This window comes from Pristis pectinata, chromosome X (assembly GCF_009764475.1).
Source record: "Pristis pectinata isolate sPriPec2 chromosome X, sPriPec2.1.pri, whole genome shotgun sequence".
In the NCBI taxonomy this organism is placed as follows: domain Eukaryota; kingdom Metazoa; phylum Chordata; class Chondrichthyes; order Rhinopristiformes; family Pristidae; genus Pristis; species Pristis pectinata.
In genome coordinates, this window is record NC_067450.1 from 3,019,212 (window position 1) to 3,047,178 (window position 27,967).

Sequence of the window (27,967 nt, forward strand, 5' to 3'; positions counted from 1 at the left end):
TTCTGAATGATAGACCCTTTATAATACCTGTGAGGCCTCCCTGGTGAATTGAGTTGAAGGGCTGGGGTGGTCGCTCTAATTGGGATCTCATTGGTCACAGGTCTGCAAGTATAAAACTGTCCACAAGTTGACACTGAATTTGCAATCGCTTTCAAAAAAGCTATGAGGGCAGCTGTTTGTTTGGGGCAGAGAAGATGGAACACTTTTACCTTGCATTGCTCTATCTGTCCTGAGATTTGGAGCTACCAAAAATAAGAATTGTCTCTTTTTGGTCCATTATTGGCTTTGTTTCTGCTTTATGCTGGATGGACCTGCCTTCCCCATGCAGTCTTCAGTCAGGCCCTGGGGACCTCATTGGTGAATGCTGGCTTTTAGAATGTGCCGTATATCTTAGCTGTCACCTCTGCTGTAGTATAGAGGGAATGCTGTATTGTCAAAGGTGTCTTTTATCTTTCAGTGAGACATCGAGCCCCTGTCAATGCAAGCATCAAGCCTTCTAGCTATTAAGTTGCTCCAATATTTGAGTTTTGAATCGTTTTATTTTTAATGTTCCTGAAAGATTAAGCAGGATATAGTGAGAGATCAAGGGATGGTGCTTGTTTATGAATGTGATGCTTAAACGCAGCTCCTTGTGATTATTGGGTGAAGTATAAAAGAGATGCCACACTGTAAAGAAACTGCCAGATTCCTGGTGATTGTTTAAAATGATGAAGAGCCAGAGAAAAGAACAACTCTAAAATGAAAAGAGAACAGGCCTTTCCTGTTCCACTGACGTTATTGTTGGTTGATACAACCACAGGGAAAGTCCCGCTGAAACCAGAAGTCAGCCTATATGTTTCTAATAGATTCTGAACAAACGTAGTGAAATTAACACGTTGGGCAGAGAGCTGCTGTGAGAGAGGACAATTTCACGCCAACTGATTTTTTGCCAGTGAGCAGATGCCAGGAAAAGCCAGTAAGTTTGTGAAATTAACTACAGCAGTGTGCTTTTTGTTTATTAGAGCTTGATATGTGGTGATTCTGAACAAAGGAATATCTGGGAACAAGAAATCCAAGGATATGCTCTGCTGTCATTCTCTTGTAATTAAATGTTGTAGAGTACAAGGATAAAGAGCTCATGAACAATAATATCAAATTGGTCACAAATCTACACCTATGTTGCTCTGAAACCGACAAGCTGCAGGTATGTGGAAGGAATCCAATTCAGAGGGCCGTGAGTCTTTGGAGCTCTTTCCCTCAAAGGAAGGTGAATCTTTGAATATTTTTAATACAGAGATAGGTAGATGTTTGAGAAACAAAGGGGTGAAAAGTCACCATGTAGATGGGGGTTGAGTTACAGTCAGGTTAGTCATGATCTTATTAAATGCAAGAGCAGGCTAGAGGGACTGAGTGGTGTCCTCTTGCTCCTAATTCGTACACACGTTTGCATGTGAGTTTCTTCTCTCTCCACCTAATGTGAGCAAGTGCAGTTTACAGCTTACCTTTGATAAACATTTAAGAAGCTTTCTTTGATGATGATTACTTTTATTACAGTGGATGCTTGGCAGAACTTAGCTAGTTTTTATTTCTGTTGATGTTTCCTATTGGGGTGCATTGGGATAAAATCCCCTCTGTGTTATTTTCCAAAGGGTTGGAATAGACAATGGATTTTCTTCTGTGGAACATCACTGACAAGGCCAATGTTTAGTGTCCATCCTGAATGGTCCATCACTAATTATTTCTTCAACTGAGTGATTTGCTGGGTGATTTCAGAGGGCAGTTAAGAGTCACATATAGGCCAGACTGGGAAAGGAGAGCAGGTTATCTTCCCTCAAAGACATTAGTGACCCAGATGGGCTTTTAAAGCCAATGCAATGGCTTCATACTCAATCTTCATTCCAAATTTATATAATTATTTGACTCCAAATATAATTTGAATGTAAATTCTCCAGTTGCCATGTAACCCGATCATTGATCCAGGCCTCTGGAGACTATTTAAACCAGGGATGCAAGCATCCCTTTATTTCTGTGTGTGTGTGTTAGGAGTTTCACAGATTGCTCTAATTTATCAATACCCTTTCTCCTTACAAAACTCCAGGAAATTCTGATTATGCATTCAACTAAAAAATACCAGTTTATTTTGTTCTGTTTTACAAAATTCCACTCAGCTGCCAGAAACTGGAAGGATTGTGGGTGAAGGCTGTTCCAATTTGAGCAACTGCAGTATTTCCACACCGTAGCTTGGTGACTTTACTAAGGCATCATCTGTAATTGTCAGCATTTTCACAAGAGCACAGAGCCCTTGGCAGGGTGGTGGAGCATGGATGGAGGGGGTGTAGAGAAGAGATACATGTGGAAATAGAAAGAAACCACGTTTTCCGTTGTACTCTCTGAGGTGTAAGAAGAGATCGAGCAGTCTCTTTTGTGAAAACAGTGACAGTTATAGCTGGACCCTGAACCTCTGGTCATTTTTGCAAACTTTCGTTCAAACTTCCTCTGTCATTTCTCATTTCCTTTCCATTTTGACTTTTCTTTTCCCAAAGGCTTCATTCAGCTGGGACTTGCTTCCACAGGCACAGCTCACCTTCCAGTGTGAGCCAAGCCTCTCCGACATGCTCCCTGCTGGTGTGAATAGATGGGTACAGAACCATCACCAGGAGCAGGCCACTCATTTCCCAACGGAAGGAAATCTAGAATTTCAGAGAGGATCAACAAGGAAAGTGATTGGGATAAGGATAACTATATGGTGTCAAGAGGGGAAAGGGCACACAGACAAAATAGTGCATTTACAAATAGTGTCCTCACAAGACATCTAGGGTCAATAGTACAAAGTAAAAAGTTAAAATGTCTAAAAAAAATGTTTGAAAAGATAAATCTCACAGTACTATATCTGAGTGCACAAAGCATTCATCATAAACTGGCAAACATAGGTGCAGACAGATGCAGAATCAGAATCAGTTTTATTATCACTGACATATGTTATGAAATTTGTTGTTTTGCGGCAGCAGTACAGTGCAAGACATAAAGACATAAAAATTACTATGTTACAAAAATAAATAAATAGTGCAAAAAATGAATAACGAGGTAGGGTTCATGGACCGTTCAGAAATCTGATGGCGGAGGGGAAGAAGCTGTTCCTGAAACGCTGAGTGTAGGTTTTCAGGCTCCTGTACCTCCTCCCCGATGGTAGTAACAAGAAGAGGGCATGTTCCGGGTGGTGAGGGTCCCTGGTGATGGATGCCTCCTTCTTGAGGTGCCGCCTCTTGAAGATGTCCTCGATGGCAGGGAGGGTTGTGTCCGTGATGGAGTTGGCTGAGCCTACAACCCTCTGCGGCCTCTTTCAATCCTGCACATTGGAGCCTCCATACCAGGCAGTGATGCAACCAGTCAGAATGCTCTCCGCCATGCATCTGTCGAAATTTGCAAGAGTCTTTGGTGACATACCAAACCTTCTCAAACTTCTAATGAAGTAGAGCCGCTGGTGTGCCTTCTTCGTGATTGTATCAATGTGTTGGGCCCAAAGTAGATCCTCTGAGATGTTGATGCCCAGGAACTTGAAGCTGCTCACCCTTTCCACCGCTGACCCCTCAACGAGGACTGGTGTGTGTTCTCCCGACCTCCCCTTCCTGAAGTCCACCATCAATTCTTTGGTCTTGCTGACGTTGAGTGTGAGGTTGTTGTTGCGACACCACTCAACCAACCCATCTATCTCACTCCTGCACGCCTTCTCATTGCCATCTGAGGTTCCGCCAACAACAGTGGTGTCATCAGCGAATTTATAGATGGTGTTTGAGCTGTGCCTAGCCACACAGTCATGAGTGTAGAGAGAGTAGAGCAGTGGGCTGAGCACGCATCCTTGAGGTGCGCCTGTGTTGATTATCAGCAAGGAGGAGATGTTACCACCGATCCACTCTGACTGTGGTCTCCCGATAAGGAAGTTGAGGATCCAGTTGCAGAGGGAGGTATAGAGGCCCAGGTTTTGAAGCTTGTTGATTAGTACTGAGGGGATGATGGTGTTGAATGGTGAGCTGTAATCGATAAACAGCAGCCTGACGTACATTTTGCTGTTGTCTAGGTGCTCCAAAGCAGGGCGAAGAGCCAGTGAGATTGCATCCGCTGTAGACCTGTTGTGTCGGGAGGCAAATTGCAGCGGGTCCAGGTCCATAGTTAGGGAGGAGTTAATTCTAACCATGACCAACCTCTCAAAGCACTTCATCACAGTAGATGTGAGTGCTACCGGGTGATTGGTATTGGTATTGGTATTGGTTTATTATTGTCACTTGTACCGAGGTACAGTGAAAAGCATGTCTTACAAACCGATCGTACAGGTCAATTCATTACACAGTGCAGTTACATTAAGTTAGTACAGAGGGCATTGATGTAGTACAGGTAAAAACAATAACAATACAGAGTAAAGTGTCACAGCTACAGAGAAAGTGCAGTGCAATAAGTTGCAAGGTCACAACAAGATAAATCGTGAGGTCATAGTCCATTTCATTGTATATCATTGTTCAATAGTCTTATCACAGTGGGGTAGAAGCCGTCCTTAAGTCTGGTGGTACGTGCCCTCAGGGTCCTGTATCTTCTACCCGATGGAAGAGGAGAGAAGAGAGAATGTCCCGGGTGGGTGGGGTCTTTGATTATGCTGGCTGCTACACCAAGACAACGAGAGGTAAAGACAGAGTCCAAGGAGGGGAGGCTGGTGTCCGGGATGCGCTGGGCTGTGTCCACAACTCTCTGCAGCTTCTTGCAGTCCTGGGCAGAGCAGTTGCCATACCAAGCCGTGATACATCCAGATAGGATGCTTTCTATGGTGTGTCGGTAAAAGCTGGTGAGAATCAAAGGGGACAAACCAAATTTCTTTAGCGTCCTGAGGAAGTAGAGGTGCTGGTGAGCTTTCTTGGCTGTGGCATCTACATGATTTGACCAGGACAGTCTGTTGGTGATGTTCACTCCCAGGAACTTGAAGCTCTCAACCCTCTTGACCTCAGCACCGTTGACGTAGACAGGGGCATGTACACCACCCCCTTTCCTGAAGTCAATGGCCAGCTCTTCTGTTTTGTTGACATTGAGGGAAAGGTTGTTGTCATGACACCATTCCACTAAGCTCTCTATCTCCTTCCTGTACTCCGATTCATCACTGTTTGAGATACGGCCTACAACGGTGGTATCATCTGCAAACTTGTAGATGGAGTTAGAGCAGAATCTGGCCACACAGTCGTGAGTGTATAGGGAGTAGAGTAGAGGGCTGAGGACGCAGCCTTGTGGGGCACCAGTATCGAGAATAATCGTGCCGGAGGTATTGCTGCCTATCCTCACTGATTGTGGTCTGTTTGTTAGGAAGTCAAGGATCCAGTTACAGAGGGAGATGTTGAGTCCTAGGTCTCGGAGTTTGGTGACAAGCTTGCTTGGAATTATTGTATTGAAGGTAGAGCTGTAGTCAAGAAAAAATAGTCTAACGTATGTGTCTTTACTGTCCAGATGCTCCAGAGTTGAGTGTAGGGCCAGGGAGATGGCATTCGCTGTAGACCTGTTTTGCCGATAGGCAAATTGCAATGGGTCCAGGTTGTCTGGGAGGCTGGAGTTGATGCGTGCCATGAGCAGCCTCTCAAGGCACTTCATGATGGTGGATGTCAGAGCCACTGGTCGGTAGTCATTGAGGCATATTACCTTGCTTTTCTTTGGTACCAGGATGATAGTGGTCTTCTTAAAACAGGAGGGAACCTGAGATTGAAGTAGGGAGAGGTTGAATATGTCTGCAAATACTTCTGCCAGCTGATAGTTGTTGAGGCAGCTCACCCTGCTCTTCTTGGGCACCAGTGTGATTGATGCCCTTTTGAAGCAGGTGGGAACCTCCGACTGCAGCAGTAAGAGGTTGAAGATGTCCTTGAACACTCCAGCCAGTTGGTCGGCACAGGTTTCCAGTACCCTGCCAGGTACACAGTTGGGGCCTGACGCCTTGCGAGGGTTCACCCTCTTGAGGATGTTCTGACGTCAGCCTCTGAGACAGAGATCACAGGGTCACCAGATGCTGTGGGGATCCGCACAGGTGTAGTGTTATTCTCCCTTTCAAAGCATGGGTAAAAGGCATTGAGCTCATTGGGGAGTGAAGCATCACTGCCATTTATACTGTTAGGTTTCATCTTATAGGAAGTAATGGCATGTAAACCCTGCCACAGCTGTCATGCGTCCGATTGTGTCTCTAACTTCACACAGAGTTGCCTTTTCGCTCTCACGATGGCCTTCCGTAGGTCGAAGCTGGATTTCTTGTAGGGTTCTGGATCACCGGTCTTGAACACTACAGATCTAGCTCTCAGCAGACTGTGAATCTCCTGGTTCATCCAGGGCTTCTGGTTTGGGAAAACTTGGTATGTTCTCGACGGCACATACTCATCCACGCAAGTCTTGATGAAGTCAGTGATGGCCGTGGCATATTCATTCAGATCTGAAGATGAATCCCTGAATATGGTCCAGTCCACCGATTCAAAGGAATCCTGTCAATGCTCCTCCGCCTCTCTTGACCATACCTTTGTATGGTCCTCACCACTGGTGCTGTGGTCCTCAGTCTCTGCCTATACACTGGGAGTAGAAGTACAGCCAGGTGATCGGACCTGCCAAACTGTGATGCGATTGCCATTATCGAGACATGACTGCAAAGTGAACAAGGTTAGGAGCTGAATATCCAAGGATATGCAAGATTTAGGAAGGACAGGCTAACAGGAAAAGGAGGTGGGGCAGCATTGTTGAAAAGAATGAAGTCAATGCAATAGTGAGAAAGGATGTTACTTCAGAAAATCAAGATATGGTATCAGTGTAATTGCAGCTAGGAAGCAGTAAGGAGCCGAAGACATCGGTGGGAGTTGTCTATGGGCCCCCATCACTAGTGGTAATGTCGGGGACTGCATCAAACAATACATTAAAGATGCACATAGCAAGGGTACTACAGCAATCATGGGTGACTTTAATCTTTATATGTACTGACCAAACCAAATCAGCAATAGTACTGTGAAGGGAGAATTCCTGGAGTGTGCACAGGAAGGCTTTTTGGATCAGTATGTTGAACAGCCGAGGAACAGGCTATCCTAGACTGGGTGTGGTGCTACAAGAAGAGAGGAAATACTCCTGTTGTGTGGGTCCATTAGGGAAGAGTGACCATAACATGATAGAATTCTTTATTAAGCTGGAAGGTATGGAGTCATGGAGTCATAGAGTTATACAGTATAGAAACAGGCCCTTCGGCCCACCTGTCCATGCTGACCATCATACCTATCTATACTAATCCCACGCCTGCATTAATTCCATATCCCTCTCTGCCCTGCTCCAGAAGCCTCTTAATGTTGTTACTGTTCCTGCCTCCACCACCACCTCTGGCAGCTGTTTCCAGATACCAACTACTCTTTGTGTGGAAACTTACCCCTCAGATCCCCTTTAAACCACATCCCTCTCAGCTTAAGCCCTCTAGTTTTAGACACCCTTACCATGGGAAATAGACTTGGCTATCTACCCTATCTCTGCCTCTCACGATATCTTTATCGTGTCACCTCTCAGCCTCCTTTGCTCCAGGGAAAACAGCCCCAGCCTATCCAATCTCTCTCTTTAACTCAAGCCCTCCAATCCAGGCAATCTTTGCTGCAGCCTCTCTAGCTTAATCACACCTTCCCTGTAGTGTGGTGACCAGAACTGCACACAATACTCCGTGCGGCCTAATCAACATCTTGTACAGCTGTAATATGACATTTCAATTCCTGTACTCAATGCCTTGACCAATGAAGACAAGCATGCTGTACACCTTCCTCACCACCCTGTCTACCTGTGTTGCCACTTTCAGCGAACTATGTACTTGTACCCCCAGGTCTCTCTGTTCAACCAGAAACTCGGGATCTAAATCTAAACAAGGGAAACAATGAAGGTATGAGGAGTTTGACTAGGACAGATTGGGCTGTTTCATTAAAGGCATGACAGTGGATAGGCAATGGCGAACATTTAAGGAATGAGTGCAGGAACTACAGCTGTTATACATCCCTGCCTGGAATAAAAATATAAAAGGAAAAGTGACCCAACCATGGCTAACGAAAGACGTTAAGGAAAGTATTAGGTCCAAAGAGGAGTCATATAAATCTGCCAGACAAAATAGCAAGCCTGAGGATTGGGAGCAGTTTAGATTTTAGCAAAGAAAATCAGTTAAGAGACCAAAAACAGAGTATGTGGGTAAACTTGCATGGAACATAAAAGTGGACAGTAAAAGCTTCTGTAATTATGAAAAAAAGAAAAGTATATTTATACTGTAATTTGTAGGTCAAGTGTAGGTCACCTGCACTCAGGAGAGTTCATAATGGTGAGCAGGAAATGGTAAAACAATTGGTTTTGTCTTCACAGAAGCAGACACTGGTACAACACACACAAAATGCTGGAGGAACTCAGCAGGTCAGGCAGCATCAATGGAGGGAAATAAACGTTTCAGGCCGAGACCCTTCATCAGGACTGGAAAGTACGAGGGCAGAAGCCAGAATAAGGAGGTCGGGGGGAGGGGGAGGAGCACAAGCTGGCAGGGGATAGGTGAGTTCAGGTGATGGGTGAGTCCAGGTGAGACGGGGAAGGTAGGAGGGTGGGGGAGGTGGGAGATGTAATAAGCTGAGAGGTGATAGGTAGAAGAGGCAAAGGGCTGAAGAAGAAGGAATCCGGTAGGAGAGGGCATTGGACCATGGAATAAAGGGAAGGTGGTGGGGAATAGATGGGCAGGTCACGAGGACGGATATGTTAGGGAACAAAGAATCTAATGAAGGTGAGGAACAAAAGGAAATTAGTATTAGGAAGAAAATATTGCTGGAGAAATGAATGGCTCTGAAAGCTGATAACTCACCAGGGCCAAATAGTTGACATCCTAGACAACTAAAGGATGTAGCAGTAGAAATGGTGGATGCTTTGGTTATCATTTTCACAGAGTCCTATTAATTATGGAATAGTGCCCACAGATTGGAGGGTGGCAAATATAACCCCACTATTTTAACAAGGAGGGAAAAAGAAAACAGGCTCTGTCCTTTAGTGCTGTGGATGAAAATTATCAAAGAAGACAGGAAACTGCAGACCGGTTAACCTAACGTTAGTGGTGGGGAAAATGCTAGAGTTATTGTAAAGGATATGATGAAGGTCACTTGGAAAATATCAATGGGATTAGAAGCAGTCCATGCCTGCATGCAGCAAGACTTGGCAACATTCAGGCATGGGCTGAAAAGTGGTAAATAATATTGGCACCATAAAAAGTGCCAGACAATGATCATCTCCAACAAGGGAGAGTCTAACCACCTTACCTTGACATTCAATGGCCATTGCCAATTCCTCCACCATCAATTCAGCAGAAACTCAAATGGACTAGGCACAAAACTACCATGGCCACAAGAGCAAGTCAGGGGCTGGTAATCCTGTGGTAGGTAACTCACCTCCTGACACCCCACGACCTTTCCACCATCTACAAGACATGTCAGGAGAGTAATAGAATACTCTCCACCTCAGGAAAATCAGCATCATCCAGTATAAAGCAGCCCACTTGATTAATTCCCCATCCACCACCCTAGAAGTTGTTCCCACCATTAACAGGACACAGTGGAGCAACGTGTACCATCTCCAAGATGCTCTACAGTTACTCACCCAGGCTATTCTGGCAGCACCTCTCTAACCCATGAGCTCTATCACCAACAAGGATAAGAGTAGTAACCGCATGGGAGCACCACCACCTGCAGGTTCCCCTCCAAACCCCACACCATCCTGACTTGGAAATATATCACTGTCCCTTCATTATCACTGGGTCTAAATCCCTCCCCAACGGTGCTTTGGGAGCACCTTCACCAGAAGGACTGCAGCAGTTCAAGAAGGTGGTTCACCACCACTTTTACAAGGGCAATGAAGGATGGGTGACAAATGCAGGCTAAATCTCAGAAATTGAATAAAAAAAGACCTGAGTGGACTATTGCAGAATGGGGATGAAATCATTAGAAACACCAGTGAAATTTCCAGCATTCCCACATCTTCAGGAATCTCTGTAATGTGTAAGAAAGGGGCCCTATGTGCAGCATCAAAAGTTAAATAAGGAAAACTGGCATTCGCCTGGGAACCACGAGGGATGGTGATCCATTAATAATAGTTAAGCAGGCTATAGTCATTTTAAAACTGGGGCATGTTAAAGTGAGCGGAACAGAGATGCAGGATCTGGACGGTAACGATTTTCATCCCTTGCGTTTCATAGAACAGAAGCAGGAGTTGTGGGTTAAAGGGACACGTCGATCCCCACCAGTGGACACGTTTATATAGATACACAAAGGAAGGAGGCCATTCAGCCCATTGAACCACTCCCGTTCTCTGCAAGGACAATCTAGTCAGCCTTATTTCCCAACATTTCTTTAGTATCTTACAAGATATCAGAAGAATTTCTTTTTTGCATGCCCAGGTTACACAAGATAAAATAAGTCGAGAACCAGCTCACAGTTGGCAAGATCTTTAAACAACAAGGGAGCCTGTGAATTGTCAGAATATGAAAATATCAGGGGAGTAAGGATCAGGGAAAGACAAAAGTGAAAGATATTTCACTGTGGTAATCAGGGATTGCTTTTTGATAAATGCAACATGAAGGGAATATTCTGGCATTTCTGGAGGGACCATATTGACAATTCACTCCTTCCAGAAATAGGTTCGAATAGTTCCTGTGTCATTACAATGCACTGGAGTTCAAATGAACAACTATCTTTTTGGGAAACACACTCATCAATTCTTCTGCACTTACACCAAAAGAACTTCATCCCAGAAGAGAGCATGCTCTGGCTGGTTTTGATGAAAGGTCAGTGTTTCTCTTTCCACTCCACAGATGCTGCCGAAACTGCTGAGAACTTGAAAAATGCTGCCAAATCTCACCAATGCTTTTATTTTGGATTTCCAGCATCTGCAGTTTTTTATTTGCTGATCATGCACCAGCTGGTGTAGTGCTGCTTGCAAGCAGATAGGTTCCGCTGTAGGTGAGGAGAAGCATTAATTTGTAGTTAGATTCATAACTAACTCTGGAGGCTGGTCTCTGGTCTAATAACACTTGTAGCAGAGAGAAATATAAGCCTGACACATACACCCCGGCAACCAACAGCGAGACTTGCTGCAAGACACCACGTCCTCTTTCAGATTTATTTTGTTGCAGGTGACGCTGGCATATATTCAGTTCCATTTGTATTTAGCTGGACTTATCTGTACAGGCGGGGAGCTACTTGCTCTCTTCATCTGGACAGGGTCTCAACCTAAAACATTGTCTGTCCATTTCCCTCCACAGATGCTGCCTGACTTGCTGAGTTCCTCCAACAGCTCATCTTTTTTGTTTCAGATGGAATCTCCTGTTTTTTGGTGGAGTCACTTCTTTGAAGATAGTTGTTTATTTTGAGGACCATCCAAAAGGTGGAATCTCTCATTTAGGATTTACATGTTTTTAAGTTGGATTGTTTGTTTTAAAGCTTTTGGGTGGAGTTTGTTTTAATTATCAGATGGATTCATTTGTTTAAAGATTTCATTTGTTTTTACCAAGGCAGAATTATTGCCTTGAGTGGATATGGTGAGTTTTGGTGAATGTGTATTTTTCTTGTGTTTTCTGTTGGATTTAGTCCATGCTGAGTTGGATTTGTTTGTTTTTGGGGGATTCATATATCTTAAGATTGAACTATTTGACTTAAAGTTGATTTAATTGTCTGATGATGGATTGACTTATTTCAGATGGATTTGGCTTGTTTTAAGATGGCTTTATGCTTTTAGACTAGATTCTCCTGTTTTTAGTGAATAGAGTTGCTTTCCAGTGAATTTACTTGTGTTAAGGTGCTTTTATTTATTCTAAGATGGCTTTAATTGTTTTAAGGCAACTTGGCTTTTTTCTGGTAGGTTCACATTTCAGTGTGAATTTGCCTGTTTCCAGGTAGATTTACTTGTTTGAAACTGAATTTACCTATCGCTAGGAGGGTTCACACTATTTTTCATTGTGTTTAGTTATTTTTCAGGAGGACTCAATTTAAAATTGTTATTTAAGGTAATATATCTTTTAGGATGCAGATACCTGTTTTACAAGTGTAGTCCACTATTTTAAGGTTTTACATTTTAGGGCTTCAGTAAATTCTCATTTTTTCAAGTGGATCCATTAGCTGTTTTAAGGTGGATTTCCTTGTTTTAAGATAGATACTGCTGTTTTCAGGTGGGTGGAATGTTATGTTAAGGTGGACACATTTTTTATGGATACTCATTTTGAGTAGGATTGAATTAAAATAAAGTTGCTTATTTTAAAGTGAATTCACCTGTTTTCAGGTAATGCATTTCATTTATTTATTCATTTTTTTAACTGGGATCTGGGTGTCATTGTTAAAGTAATCATTTATTGCCCATCCATAATGGTCATTGCTTGGTACTTGTTTTCAGGTGGATTCCCTAGTTTATGAATGCCTTTTGTTCTTTAGTTTTAAAGTAGATGCCCTTTATTTTTAAGGCAGAATCACTTGTTTTTCATTTAAAATCATTTTAAGCCAATTGAGCTAAATTCACCTGGTTTTAAGTAGATTGATACAGAAGAGACCGCAGATCCTGGAATCTGGAGCAACATGCAATCTGCTGGAGGAACTCAGTAGGCCGAGCAGCATCTGTGGAAGGAAAGGAATTGTTGACATTTCAAGTCAACAATTCCTTTCCCACCCCTTGTTCTGATGCAGGGTTTTGACCTGAAATGTCGACAATTCCTTTCCTCCCACAGATGCTGCTCGATCGCCTGAGTTCTTCCAGCAGATTGTTTTCTTTTTAAGTAGATTGAATTGCATTTGAGTGGATGCCTTTGTTTTTTAGTGTATTTTGTTACACAATTTTAAGGTGGATTTATTTAATTTGGTTTCACCTTTTTTGAAAAGATGCCTTTACGTTTTAGGATGGCTTGCTTACTTTTAGATTTATTTATTTTAATGTGAAGTTCGAAGTTGTGCATTTTATTGTGTATCTCTGCCTTGGGTTGCTGTAGTGCTGGCTTACCAACAATTAGCCAGGAGCAGGAAGGGAGAAATAAAGATACCTGCATACAGATGAACAGCACATGTCTTCCTCTCTATATTATTACAACAAGGTTATTACTAAGTCCCTTGTGTTTTTAGTAGATTAACTTCTTTGGATTAATTTGTTTTCTGATGGATGCAGTTGCCCTTGAGAATGGATGGGTCTGTTTATAGCTGGTTGTATCTTAAGGCAAATTCCTTTATATAAAGGTGGTGCCATATTTGAGGATGGATATAGTTGTGTTTTGGTGGAGTCGGTAGTTTTGAGATGGCCTCATTTATTGGGGTAGATTCTCCTGCTTTTTGGTGGGTATACTTGTTTCATTTTATTATGAAGTTTTTTTGAGAGGTTTCACTTATTTTAAAACACATAATTTTCTCTATTTCCCACCCCTTTCCCTCACCCTCCTGCCAGAGAAAGGAACCAACCGGAAAATTCTCGCCAAATGAAGTTAAGTGACATTGTGTAACTTAGTGTTCATCAAGTGATCCCACCCAGCAAGCCGATCGCCAAGATATGGACACAGATCAGGTAGTTTTCCTTGTCATTGCTGACTCCCTAATGTAGCTGTAATACATCATGTTGAGAGCAGAAATGTAAAGCATCCAACCAATACACAGGTTTGTGAGATGCAAGTGAGTTAAGGTCAGGTTAGGTGTTACATCATTGGTCATGACCTTGGGATAGTAAATCCCTTTCCTATTCGCAACCTGACATCTAGTCATGGAGTTATACAGAGCAGAAACTGGCCCTTCAGCCCTACTTGTCCATGCTGACCAAGATGCTTTCCTGAGCTAGTCCCATTTGGCCCATATCCCTCTAAACCTTTCCTATCCACAAACCTGTCCAAATGTCTTTTAAATATTGTAATTGTCCCTGCCTCTACAGCTTCCTCTGGCAGCTCGTTCCATATACACACCAGCCTCTGTGTGGAATAGTTTCCTCTGAAGTCCCTTTTAAATCTTTCCCCCTCACCTTAAATCTATGTCCGCTACTTATAGACTCCCCTACCCTGGGAAAGAGACTGTGATCACCCATCTTATCTATGCCCCTCATGATTTTATAGACCTCTGATAAGGTCACCCCTCAGCCTCCTACGCATCGGGGGGGAAAATAGTCCCAGCCTATCCAGCCCCTCCTTATAACTCAAGCCCTCCAGTCCCAGTAACATTCTCGTGAATCTTTTCTGCACCCTTTCCAGCTTAATAACATCCTTCCTATAGCTGGGTGACCAGAACTGCACATAATACTCCAAGTGTGGTCTCACTGTCATCTTGTACAGTTGCAACATGACTCAGTGCTCTGACTGATGAAGGCAAGCGTGCCAAATGCCTTCTTCACCACCCTCTCTACCTGTGCCTACCTGTCTACTCTACATCAAACTTATCAGTTGCAATCGGTGGATGGCGATCAGCCTGAAAACTCCTTGTCCACTGCCCTCTCCTTACCCAGCACCACAACCTGTCAGAGAAAAGTTTTGTGATATATGACAAAGCAAAAAGAGGTTCAGGATCTGGAAAAGAAATAGGAAGAGACAAAGAGAAATCACTAAGTACATTAATTGGTGCAGTTGTGCACCCTGTGCTCTGGGCAAAACTCCATTGCAACTACGAGTGTAATCAATCAGGATGAGCTTGTAGATATTATCTGAACACAGTCAACTCTTGACTTACCAATTTGCACGTTAGCTGTGCAAGGAGGGTAAAAAGCCAATGTCTTTGGGTCTCACAAAGTCTGCTGAGCTCAGCACCCACAGTTTACTGTTTACCTCCTCTGGCTGCAGCGGGCTGACTTTAGGCATGGACGCCACTTGGGGTGGGTAATGTTTCAGGCGGTTGTTGCTGCCGGGGCCCATGTCTGCATGAACTGCCTGCATGTGACTCTGCAGCCTGCCTTCTTGAACCTCCCATGGAATGGGAGGTCCCTGTTGCAGTTCAGGATGTCAACCAACTCTTCGAGGGTCCTTGGTGCTGCAGCCCCTTCCTTCCTGCCCTCCCTCCCTCCCTCTGTCCCCAAAGCTATTGCAACATCAGATGTGCTTCTGAAGGCTGTTGAAATTGTTGGGCACCTCCCAATAGAGGTTGCTCTGGGACAAGGCAGGGATAACCAGCGGCTCCTGCACCTGCTCACAGGCTTGGCTCAGGAGCTGGTCAGGCCCTAGAGGTGGGGCAGTGCCTCAAGGCTGATCTGGCAGCTGGACACCTTCTTGGACTTGCCCAGGTGAAGGGTCTTCTTTTTTTTAAACCAAAATAAACTTTATTCATAATAAAAGACAAACTATATACAATTATAAAACAGGGCAAGCCTTTACATTCTTGTACAGATAATTCATTAGTGTTACCTTTTTATATAAAAAACAGCACCGATGCCACACGTGTGGCTCCCTGGGGGCTAACCAGTCCCGTATTTACAATATTTAGGGGCTTTCTCGCCTGACCCCACCCCTCCCTCTCCGGTGGCAGAAGAACCCTAAACTGTAGTCCTTCCCCACCGAGCCTTTGCGTTGGCTGCGCCCAGCTTCAGTGCGTCCCTCAGCACGTACTCCTGCAGCCTGGGATGTGCCAGTCGGCAGCGTTCCCCCATGGACATCTCGCAGGTGGATCTGTGGCACGGTCAGGCTGCTGAAGACCTGTTTGGTGCAGGTGGTGTTGGGCGCTGAGTTGGTGCCCACCTCACTATTTATTTGTGGTTACTAAGCTCCTTTTCATTTGCTGTGGAGACATTCCCCTCCATTCCCCTGGATAATTGCGGGACAACTGTACAATGTAACATCTAGGGCCAGGTTAACAGTAATACGTGGACCAAAATGAATCTCACTAATGGTCTGCATCTTCTTTTAAAGATGGTTACAGCTTCATCATATTCCTGTTATTAAAGACAAATTTTTCTTTGGTGACTTTACACAATAGAACTGAGGGAAACCCTTCCCCCCATTTTACTTCCTCCATCCATAATTTCTCAAACTCTCCCGTTCCATCATCCAATTGGTTTTTAAATGATTTCAGGGTTTGCAAGTTTTTCCCACAGCCATGTTTATTTGTCTTCTAATCCAAATGCATAGGTTTACTTCTCCAAAGGGATTGTTGTGTTGCAATCAAAAATGAAAAGGCTTGATTGCTTTTCCCTCCTCCTCTGGCGTAATGACAGTGTTATCACACTGCTGTCCTGGGTATAGTCAGCTAGCACAGCATGAGTCAGGGATTACACCTGGGATCTTCCTGTGCTGAATGGCTCAGTGTGTAGACTAGCCCTGTGATTTACGGTGACAGTCCTTATAGTGGACCAGATTAACCTGGCTCCTTCAGCATCGATTTCCAAACCAAGTATGGAAACCATGCAGTCTGGAGGTTTAGATTTAAGTTATCAACTGGCGCTATTTTTAAGCACTTTCTTCTTTCCACTCAGAGATAAGGAAATGGAAGAGGCATTTGGACTGCTGTTCCAGGAATTCAGAAGGTTGAAAATGGTGTGTGTGAGGCAGGCAGAGCTCATTAAAGAGCTCACTGAGAAGAGGGAAATAACTGCTGGTGAGTAAAGAAAACCACCTTCTCATTGTAGGCAATCAGGTCGACTGAGGTGACGCAAAAGGTGTTCATTTTTGTTTATAACAAGAGGCATTGTCAGGAGAGTGTGACAGAAACGACAAGGGGGAAATAAGTGTGACACTTAGGGAAAGTGCATGCAGGACGTGGAGGATGTTACAGATTGGGATATCTGTGTTTTCTGGATTGAAATGAAGGAATTGACAAAAGATCAACAAAGCAGGTGTGCTGCTTGACCAGAATAGCTTATTTTACCTGACAAAATTGGCTTTTACTGAGGAATATAGGAACAGGAAGAGGCCATTCAGCCCCTCAAAGGTGTTCCACTAATTAGTTTAGTTTTTTTTTGCTGATTGGTACCTTGTCCCCATTTCCTTACTTGCTCTTCATATTTCTTGATGCCCTGACTGAACAAACATCAGCCACCTCAGTCTCTCAAATTCAGGCCAGTCAGGTGTCGCAAAGCAATTGCCTGTAGATCCGATCTGATTTCTGCCTGGGAGGAAACGTTCCCACTGGTGGAAAGGTCATGAACCAGAGGAGGTAGAACAAAGGTGGAGGAGGCAGGTTCAATCATGGCTTTCAAAAGGAAGCTGGACTAGTATGCATTGAGCTGGCAGAAACTCAATGGGCCAAATAGCCTCTTTCCATGCTGTAACTACAGGGTTCACCAGTGCCAGTGGGTTGAAATGACTTCTGTCGGTACAGCTGCTGTACAAGCATTGTTAAGTATTTAGAAGATTCCATGCCACGGTCTCACTGCAGGTGGAATCACATGGAGGAACATTTGCTCTGGGGTGTTAGCTTTGGCTCAATGGGAGCAGTCTCGCCTCTGAGTCAGAAGGTGACATGTTTCAGCCCTGCTCCATGAATTAAAACACATAATCTAAGCTGACAACTCAGTGAAGTACTCCAGCATTGTTGCATGTCCCATTGTAGAGATGCAACATTACATTGGCCCACTCCCATCCACCCCCTGGAATCGTCGTCCACTCTCCCACTATGTCTGTACTTCCCTGGTTCAGATTCATAGGGCCGATCCTGCTGGCCTGACTCCAGCAAAAACTTTGCTGCTGTAAAATCTGTTGTGATTTTAATTATCACTGGCATTCAAAGATCTGTTAAAACTATTAAAAGTTAAAGTAAAAATTTTTTTAAAAATATTTAAAAATAACATTACAAACACCTAAAAAAGCACAATTAACTAAAAGCATTAAAGTAAAGCAAAAGAAAAATGACAACTTTCCCTTTAACTTCCAGATCTTTGTGCTACAATCCCCCCTGAAACCAGTGGTATCTGGCCCAGGTCCGAGGTGATTTTCCCCGATGTAATGGGGTGAATCCCAGTGATTCTGGGCTCTGCCGCTGGATTCCCATGGGGCGTCCAGCAGAGAGTGAGCTGACAGATTGAGATGGCCAAACCTGTCAATAAGTCCAGGACTTCCACGTTTTACAGTGTGCGCTCAGATGACCAGGATTTACTGCCGTTTGAATGGCTAAGCAGGAGTAGACCTACTTCCCCCATACTTATTCATGCCTCAATCTTATCTGCCCACCTTGTGTTTGCTTTCTGTGACATCCTTGCCGAACAAAAATCTACCAACCTCAGTCTTGAAAGTTTTAACTGACCCATTGTCCCAGCCTTTTAGGGAGAAAGTTATTGATTTCCATTATTCTTAGTTTGAAAATGTGCTCTATAAATTCAGTTTGAATTGGCCTAGCCCTTGTGTTAATATTATCTCACTGCCCACCCCCCAGCTTATTCTGCATCCTCCTGCTTTAACCTTTGCTTCATGCACCTTTTCAGAAAAAGTCCCAAGTTAGAGAGGTCTCCTGGAGTCCTGATCAGCCCCCTGCCAACAACCAACAGAAGCAAAGATCAATTGGCTGTTCTTCTGGTTGGATCTGGTGGGATTTTTCTGTATTATCTAGCTACTGCATTTATCTCCTTACTGTGCAGTGTTAATCCTGTGCTTTGATCAAACTGTCAGGATTTCCCTATTTCCATCAGATTATATGTAGGTGGATGTCTCGTAAAATCAAACATCCGATTGCCAATGTCAACATTCAATGACATTGCTTATTTCAATTTGTTTAATTTTAGAGGGAAGCAATTTCGGTCCATCAAGTCTATGCCAGTTTACAGAACAATCCTCTTCACCCACTAATTTTCTCTGTAACTTATTCTCCCCACGTTCCCATCAACACCTACACACTAGGGTAATATACAGTGGTCAATTAACCGACCAACCTACATGTCTTTGGGACCCACACTGTCACAGGGAGAACACAAACTCAAAACAGATAACACCTGAGGTCAGGATTGAACCCCGGGTCACTGGAGCTGTGAGGAAGCAGCTCTACCAGCTGTGCCACTGTGCTGAGCTACCCAAACTACAATATTATGGTGGCTGTCACCTAAACCTTTGGAGTGTTCCTGCTTAACCCGTTATTGTGGATTGTGACTGCATGGAATTGACAAGACAAATTGCTAAGCAATTTTTAAACGATTTGGTTAGTTTATTAGCTGGGGGATGTAGACTGGGAGAACCTTGTGCTTTTCCCAGCTGAGGCGATGGTGTGTGGAGTGTAGGTCGTGGGGGATTGGGAAGGTGGGGTGGTGTTGAGGGTTGTAGTAGGTCACAATTGGTTCAGTGCTCCTGAGTTTTGGAGAGAAAATTAGCACTGATCATTACCCAAGAATCCTCCCCTGGAGAGTGTATGTCAGATGTAGATGGAGACAAGCTTGTACTGATGACTGTCCGGGGATCCATTGTCAAAGCTCGCACTTAAATAATGGAACTCCAGCAGGGTACCAGAGGCTATTCAGCATCATGACAAGAATTGATGGTCGAGTAGTCAGTCACTTGCTCTCTCTCTCTTGACACTGATCTTTAACAGTTGTTTCAACATGGTATGTCGTGTTTCAAAATACAGAAAACATGTTAATCAAAACCTTCTATTTCTGCTTTCTGTCAGATATGCCCTTCACCGTGCCAATACAGTGCACTGATGCTGGGAAGCCTGACCAATCCGAAGGACCCTTCCTCAGACCTCAGCAGAAGAAGGTCCTCCAGGAAGCTGTCTGCAATGCACTTGCTGATTCTCAAGATCTTATGGGGGACATAAGCCAGGACAAAGGGCTTGAGTACTGCCCCAAGCTTGACATCAAGTTTTCTCCTTCCAACAACAATTATGACTTTTTGATTAATGAAACAGAAAAATCACCTCACCTGAAAACTGCTGATCTATCAGAACCTCCAACTGGAGAAAGTGCTCAAGCCTCTGCCAGTAACTTATACGATGACTACAGAAACACCTTTAGCTTTGGTGCAATCAGGAGTGCATCAGAACAGCCAACTGCAAATACTCCTGACCCCTTCCTGGGTGGACGAGTGGTGCTTTCAGGATCAGACTACCCCTTTGGGGAAAAGGAGTACTCCAAAACTTTCAGTGTTCTTGTTCCAGGGAGCTTGGACTCAGCTGTCATTTATCATTCCACAGAGTGTGCATCTGTTATACCAGATCTTCTCAATTCTCCAGAGATGAGTAGGCCACAGCAGGTAGGCAACTGTTATGTTGTGAGATGGTGTCATGTTGTTCAAACATCTACAAACGATCTGTACATTATAGGACTTAGTACTTTTCAAAGAACCAAAAGGAAAGTCCCCTGACTGAAGAGGCAGGCTCCAGAGTATGAAGTACAGGAGCTTGTTACACTGTCCTATTTCATCTGGTTCAGGGGCTTAAATCCCACCAACTATTGGATTGACAATCTCCCCAATCTGCTAAATATCAATTCCCATTTTGCAATGATTTTGGACAACTTTAAACGCAAGTGATGGTGGCTTCCGGCTGCTTGATTTAGCCACAATTTCATTAGTAGTCAATTTGCGTATTTCTGGCACAGGCACGTAGGGATTCAGTGTGTTAATGGGCAAAGGATTCGGTGCATAGCTTGTGTCATACTACACCAGGGAGTCATTGAGGCTGACATTCAATGTAAAGGTATTCCATTTACCATCACTGACTCACGTCAGTGAACTCAAAGTTCAACAAGAAGTATTAACACCTTATTTAAAACAAGGAACAGAGGCCCAGAGATCCTCTTGCACAGGATAATGTGTTTAACTGCTATTTAACAAGTGAAATTTAAGTGTTGAACAGTTAAAACATTGGAATGTGCATGGAGGATGGGGAGCCACTGGGGCTGAGCAACAATGTCATTCAGGGTATAAAACAGGACAGAAGTCACCTCCACGAAACTTTATCACATCTATAAGTTCCAAAGGAATGTGGCCTCCAACTCTAAAGCAGATCTGGACTGTCATGAGATAAAGGGTCAAATCAGCGTTGGTCCTTTTATTTCTTCTCAGACATGGTGATTACCCAAAGGTCCCTCTCCTCCACCAGTGGAGGGACGGGGTTGCTGGGGTAATCACCATGTTTGAGAAGAAATGAAAGTGCCTACACTGAAGGTCGATGCCAGTGGGGTGGAGCTGCCGGGGCCCAGCAGCAATCTAACGTTATCTGTGCTTTCTTTGGCTGTGCCAGCCGGGTGCACGTCAGCCACTCTTCAATGTTATCGTCCAAAAAGGCAACCACTGTTCAACGTACATCACAGAAAGCTCAGCTGTGTTCTCCTCCGGCTCCTCATTCCACCACTAGACATGGGCATCCTGGACCTCTCAGGCTGGTGCCCCCTCACTCTCTGCATTTACAACAGGGCCACCCACTATGCAACAGTCTTAACTGGGGGATTTTTAAAATGACAACAAACCAGAATCATCATTCTGTAGTGAAATGTCTTTATTTGAGATTGAAAGATTACAACAATCTTTACGCAGCATTCTGGCCGTAGAATACCCTTCCTGACCCTCTAAGCTAAAGGCTGTGATATGTTTACAACCATTCCAGTGGTCGATCCACCAACAATCCCATGAGAAACGACTTCCTGTGAACTACCAGTTCTCTTTGCTGCCAGCAGCCTGTGTCATCGAGGTCAACCTGCTGTTGTCTCTTCCTGACTGCAGTGGATGTCTCTGCTGACACCTGCTGGTGAATGACCTTGGTGACTGCAGTAACTGACTGGAAAGTCTTACTTTTGAGGCAAAATCCCACTGCCACAAACAAAAGAAGCCTTGATCTCCCACTGTTTCCGCACTCCCCCTCCTCTCTTGGCCTGAGCATACAGTGCTTCTGCTTTCTTCCCCTCTGTAATATGTGTCAATTGAATACAATGTTTTAATGTTCCAAAATCACCATTTCTCAATTACATTACAGGCAGTCAATACAATTTCAGTGGTCATAATGCAGTAAGTTTTAGGCGAGGAAGTGAAAGCTTTAAAATCTTGCCAACACCTGCTTTCTGCTGTTGAACCAAGCTGAACCCATGTCATTGTTTACCTGAACAACTCCTGTGTGCCAGTATTTCTAAAAGCTTCAGGATAAAGCTAAGACATATGGAGCATTTATTTTATAACAACATTGTGAATGTTAGCTTTGCGAATAATCAAAAACCACAGGAGGTCAGGCAACTGACTCTCCTGTTTTTCTTTCTCTCTCTCACACTTACATGCACACACACTTACACGCACACACACTGTCGCACAGCTGTTCTCACAGCTTCTACATCCGCAGAGCTTCGGCTCTCTCTGGACGTGATGGGAGGCTGCACCTCTCAGTCAGTTTTGGAATTGTGCACACAAACTCTCTGACTGCATAGCACTGGCACAGCCGACCAGCCCCATTACTGCAAAGACAGTTGGCTGGTACTCCTACTGAGTTCCAGTGTACCCAAGGCACTTCTGCTCAACCCCAGTGATTTTGATTTTCCTTACCCCCCCCCAGTGTTGCTGGAGCCCAGAATCCAACTCTCCCCCCTCCACCCCCCCTCCCATTCCAGCTGCTGCTGGACTGCAGCATACACACCGCACTCTGAAATTGTAACATTCCCACTGCACTGCTCAACCTAACACCTTTCAGTGCTGAAAGGCAGCCTCTTGTGTTTTGTCATTCCATGTTCTTCGTGCATCTATGGTCGAGTCCTAGCATCCCATGACCTTCTAACCCCACCACCTTCCCTGTATTGCAAAAGAGCAGAAATATATTTCCACCCCAGTATGGTTTGCAAACCTCATGTATGGTCCCTCAGCCTTAAAAAGGATTAATCAGATGGATACTGGTAAGCATACAAAAGAAAGACACCTCATTAATGGATCTAGTATAAGCAAGGCAGTTTTTCAGAAAATTTCATCATTTTGAACCTCCCAAAAAACCAATTAAGTACTTCACAATGAGGTGCAATAAATAAACATTTCAGCTATTCAATGACTGACGGTGACCAAGAGAGTACACTTTTCATTCTATGCAGTAAAAAACTTGTTATAAAACAGTGTCATGATATGAAAGATCTGCTGGGGGTAAAAACCTTCCAATAATACAAACTGGTTCCATGAACGTGAAAGATGTTAACCGTGTTTCTGATTGGCTACAGAGCCCGTGGAGCCCTCATCATTTGCCTGAAGATTGCTGTGCGGGACATGAAACCACACTGAACTCTGAATCAAGCCTCAATTCCCAAGTCTGTGAATTCTGCCAGGCTGTGTTCCCAGCTGGCGCAGCAACCCGAGGTGATTACTTGGTGCACCTCACTGGACACATTGAATGCGATTAACTCCTGTGGCTACATTTTGGGGCACCTTATACATGCTAACTCACCACTGTGAGGGCAATGAGCAGTGCAGAACTGGATTCAATGAACGCTGGCTATGTGTGGTGAAGGTGCTCGCCCTGAAGGTGCGCAATGGCAGGGATGAAGGAAGCTCAAACTGAACATAAAGCATGACATGGGCAGATGGGGCTGGAGATGGGGGAAGAGATAATCAAACTATGTGAGAAGAACAGAATTTACTTCACACAAGACCACTTTATACTCTTATGCAGTGCAGAGAACAGATGGCTGGAAGTGCATGCTCCATAGAATAACACGCAACAGGAGTGTGTTACCAGGCAGTGACTCATCAGGGAAGGGTTCACATTACACTGTCAACAAAGAGAGCAGTTTTGTTGTTTCAGATAGATAACCTGGAGACATGTAAAATGAACCCCGGTGACATTACAGTATATTTGATTTGACCTCCACTGCATATTATATATTATGATGTTGACTACTGTATTATCTTAGATCAGACAATGAGAGAGCACAGATGAAGGTCATTTAACACATGATGTCTGCATCAGCTCTCTAAAAGGGCTATCTATTTAGGTCTCTTCTGTTCTTTTCCTTTATTTCTGCGCATTGTCCCACTTAAAGAATTTATCTGATTCTCATTTTGAAAGTTATCAATGGATCTGCTTTTACCATCCTTGCCATCTATTTTTTACTTATCTTTCTGCTGGTTCTTTTGCCAATTACTATGTAAAAAGTGTCTCCTTTCCATTACTGACCTTCTTGTCAGTGAAAACAGTGTCTTCTTATGCAATGCAGCCAAAACCTTCATGATTTTGATCACCTTTTTAAAATGTACTTTTTGGATCTGGGTGTCACTGGCAAGCCCAGCATTTATTGCCCACCTCTAATTGCCCCTGAGAGGGTGGTGGTGAGCTGCTGTCATGAACTGTTGCTGTGGTCTGAAAGTTTAGCGGTTATGTTGCTAGACTAGTAACACTGAGGTGTGGACTAATAATTCGGAAATCTAAGCTCAAACCCTATCATAAATTTAAACTTAGTTAATTAAGGAATGAGTAATCGTGATCATGAAGCCACCAGATTGTTGTAAAACCCACCCAGTTCTCTAGTACCCTTTAAGGAAGGAAATCTGCCACCTTTACCTGGTCTAGGCCATGTGCGACTCCAGATCTATAATACTCTCAACTTCCCTCTGGAATGGCCAAACAAGCCACTCAGTTGTAACATGATGCTACAAAAGCCTCCCTTACCTTCTGAGGGACAGTCCCAGCTTCTCCACCTAACTAAAGTCTTTCATCTCTGACACCATAATTCCACTTTGCATCCCTTCTTCTAAAGTGTGGTGCACAGAAATGGCCACCGTACTCTGGCCAGGGCCTAATCATTAGGGATCCTATTAGATATTATTAGGGTTCAGCATAAATGAACCTACACTACGTTTCCATTTATTTACAGGGCATGGGCATTGTCAGGAAGATTGATATTTACTGCCCATGAACAGCTTTCCAGGCCTTTTCAGAGGCAGTTAAGAAAGAATCACTTTGCTATGGGTCTGGAGTCAAAATTTGGTTGACCAGCCATTGACAATAGAGTTCCTTCCCTGATGGACTTAGTTTTTACGGCAATCCTGTCATTTTATGGTCACCATTCATGGCTTTTAGCTTTTTAATTCCTGAATTTTTTAATTATTTGAATTTTAATTCCCCAGCAGCCATGGTGGGATTTGCAATATCTCCAAATTAACAGTCTGTGCCTCTTAATTTCAAATCCAATAATTTAACCACTATGTTACCATAAACCCGGAGATAAAACCAAGTATCCCACCTGCCATTTTAATCACCTTCTCAACTTGTCCCGCCACTTTCAATGATGTGTGTGAGAACATGTCCATGTGACAATACTGTGCCACCTGACCTCCATTGTGGTGATATGATCAGTCTAACAGGTTGTGTATTGGCTGGCCATAGGACCTACAGACTGGCACGTGGTGCCCTTTAATTAGAGACCAACTGAAACGACTCTTCTTATTTTAAGGTGTGGTATGATGTGTTAGATCGTGATATGTGACAGCAAAGCCAAGATAACTCCAGTACATAAATCTATGTATGTTTTACATAATCTGGGATGTAAATGTAGATTGATATTCCTCTAACAATGAAGAAACAGAAGTTCCAAATGGCCAGCAGAGAGGCATGCTTCTCATTGCTAGGTTCCACCTTTCCAAAACAGCCCTTGTACCTCGTGAGATTGAAGATGATCTGTTAGGATAATTGGGAGCCATGTGTCCAAAGCAGCAATCAATCTCGCAGCACTCATACTACACACATCTGATTTTTCAGATTGGCTCTTAGCTGGCACCTACACAATGCCAGCTTGTTACAAGTTCTTTGGCTGCCCTTGTGTGACAGCTTTGGTTTGTCAGGTCACATTCTTGCTCTGAGTCAAAAGGTCTTGCTTCAAGTCCTGCTTGAGAGACTTGAGCACAATAACCACAGCTGCTGTTCCTAACGCATACTCAGATCCCACAGCACTACTCTAAAGAAGCATGGGGAATTCTCCTTGGTGTCTCGGGGTTAACAATATTCCCTCAACCAATATCATTTAATCGATTATTTGGTTGTTACTGCATTGCTACAGGTGGGAGCTTGCTATGCGCAAATTAGCTGCTGTGCTTTTTACATTACAACAGTGACAACACTTAAGCAGTTCTTCAATAGCTGTACTGAATGATCTGTGGTTGTGAAAAGTGCTAGAGAAATACAACTCTTGCCTATCCAGCTGTAAGCTGTTGGTTTGTGTGGAGCCTCTTGTCTGCTCCATTTACTTGTTTGGCACAGAATACGTTTAGGGCCTTGCTTGTTTTGCTTTTTGCATGCAAAACTGTTCACTATTCTACTATGTAAGAGAAAAAAAATACACATTCTTGAAATAAAACTGAATGAAATGGCCAATCTGCTCAATCTTCAGCTGGGTCTGATTCGTGTAAGAGATAGGACATTTATTGATTTGAGTGCGCTGAAGGAAAAGCAGCAACAACTATATTGGACCTTTAACAGTAATTGAACAAAAATGACAATGTTAATAAAATCAATCTAATGTATTTTCTTTACTCTATTGTAAATCAATCATATTGGAATTGAGTGAATGCTTGCAATTTTCAGGCTTGAACTACAAAACTCCTTAACAGGCAAGCAATCCTCACAAGCGCGATTCAATTTGCTTTTCATTTTCACTTCTGCCGTAAACTCTCTCTCAGACTTCACAGCCTTTAACTGACAAAGCCTTGCGAATATGGCTCTAATATCCTTCAAACCTGTGAGAAACTTGCAGCAAAAAATAATTAACATTAGCTGAGCCTATAACTGCTGGCTTTTAAAGGGGACCATACTCTCTTTTTTATTACAAGGTCAAAAACTTCAAGTATAATCTTGTCATTTGATTCTATTTGGAATAAGAACATAAGAAATAGAAGCAGGCACAGGACATTTGGTCCTTTGTGTCTGCTCCACCATTCAGCAATACCATGGTGCTGTGACTGTGAATGAGCCACATGGAAACTGGAGCTGTCAACGTAAAAGGTCTTTATTCAGCACAAACAGACATTCAGGAGAAGACCTGGTGGAAGACTCTCCCCTGGGAGAATCTCTCAGTGGAATCTCTGGAGAATCTCACTGAACAAAGTACATCAAGTTTTTTTAGTATTATTTAACAGATAATAGCAGGTGCTTGAATACAATTTCAGTAGTTACAATGACATAGTTTACTTCAATATTTTGGGTGTAGAGAAACGGTTCCACCGACATACACTTTTACAAGAGAGCACATGTCAACTTAAATGGTCTAAAAGCTGAGGACAGAAACCCCTGGCATTCAAAATTAGTGTTGTGAGGGCTGACTTTGGGTGCACCATATCCCAATTATTGATTAATAGAACAAATATGCACATGACCATGTTTGATGAGCTAAGTGACAAAATAATGAGTCTTCTCTGGAACCTTTCTTGATCTCTGCGCAAAACAACTTAGCTGAATACTGCTGATGCCTGGATGATGTAGGCCAATTAACACAGCCCCAAAATAATGAGTCTTCTCTGGAACCTTTCTTGATCTCTGCGCAAAACAACTTAGCTGAATACTGCTGATGCCTGGATGATGTAGGCCAATTAACACAGCCCCATTGTCATTTGATTCTGCTTGGAATAAGAACATAAGATATAAAGCCTGAGCAGGACATTTGGTTCCTTGAGGCTGCTCCACCATTCAGCAACATTTCCCAAACTCTCACCATTTAACGATATACCCACTCTGTTTTTTCCCTTCCAAGGTGGATAACCTGGACTTCCACATTGTACTCCATCTGCCATGTTGTCGCCCACTTACTCAGCTTGTCTATATCCCCTGAAGCCTCTTTGCTTCTTCACCACTCCTCACATTTCTACTTAGTTTCACATCATTAGCAAACTCAGAAATATGACACTTGGATCTTTAGGCTAAATCATTGATGCAAATTGTGAATAACTGGGGTCCTGAGCTCCGGTAGTCACTTACTACCAACCTGAGAAGGACCTCTTTATTTCCACTACGAGCCCAGTCGTCTGCTCCGTTCACGGCTTGTTTATGCAGCTACCCGTGTCATTTCAAAACCGATTACATTTAGAAGTGGTTTGAAGGCTGGTTCTTGCTTGTATTAATGGTTATTATACTTTATA

The 27,967-nt window shown here is 43.5% G+C and overlaps 1 protein-coding gene across 2 annotated transcripts; it reads left to right on the forward strand.

The window, feature by feature from the left end:
* Positions 1-853: 853 nt before the first annotated feature.
* zgc:113184 (uncharacterized protein LOC553745 homolog) lies at positions 854-26,258 on the forward strand. Of its 2 annotated transcripts, none has more exons than XM_052009641.1 (5): positions 854-955; positions 13,441-13,557; positions 16,432-16,553; positions 19,548-20,131; positions 23,065-26,258. In XM_052009641.1, the coding sequence occupies exons 3-5, from the start codon at positions 16,442-16,444 to the stop codon at positions 23,242-23,244; spliced, it is 876 nt and encodes a 291-aa protein (XP_051865601.1). In that variant the 5' UTR covers positions 854-955; positions 13,441-13,557; positions 16,432-16,441; the 3' UTR covers positions 23,245-26,258. The 2 variants fall into 2 exon arrangements, with proteins under 2 accessions (XP_051865601.1, XP_051865602.1); XM_052009642.1 differs by lacking the exon at positions 854-955 and adding an exon at positions 1,123-1,183.
* Positions 26,259-27,967: the final 1,709 nt, after the last annotated feature.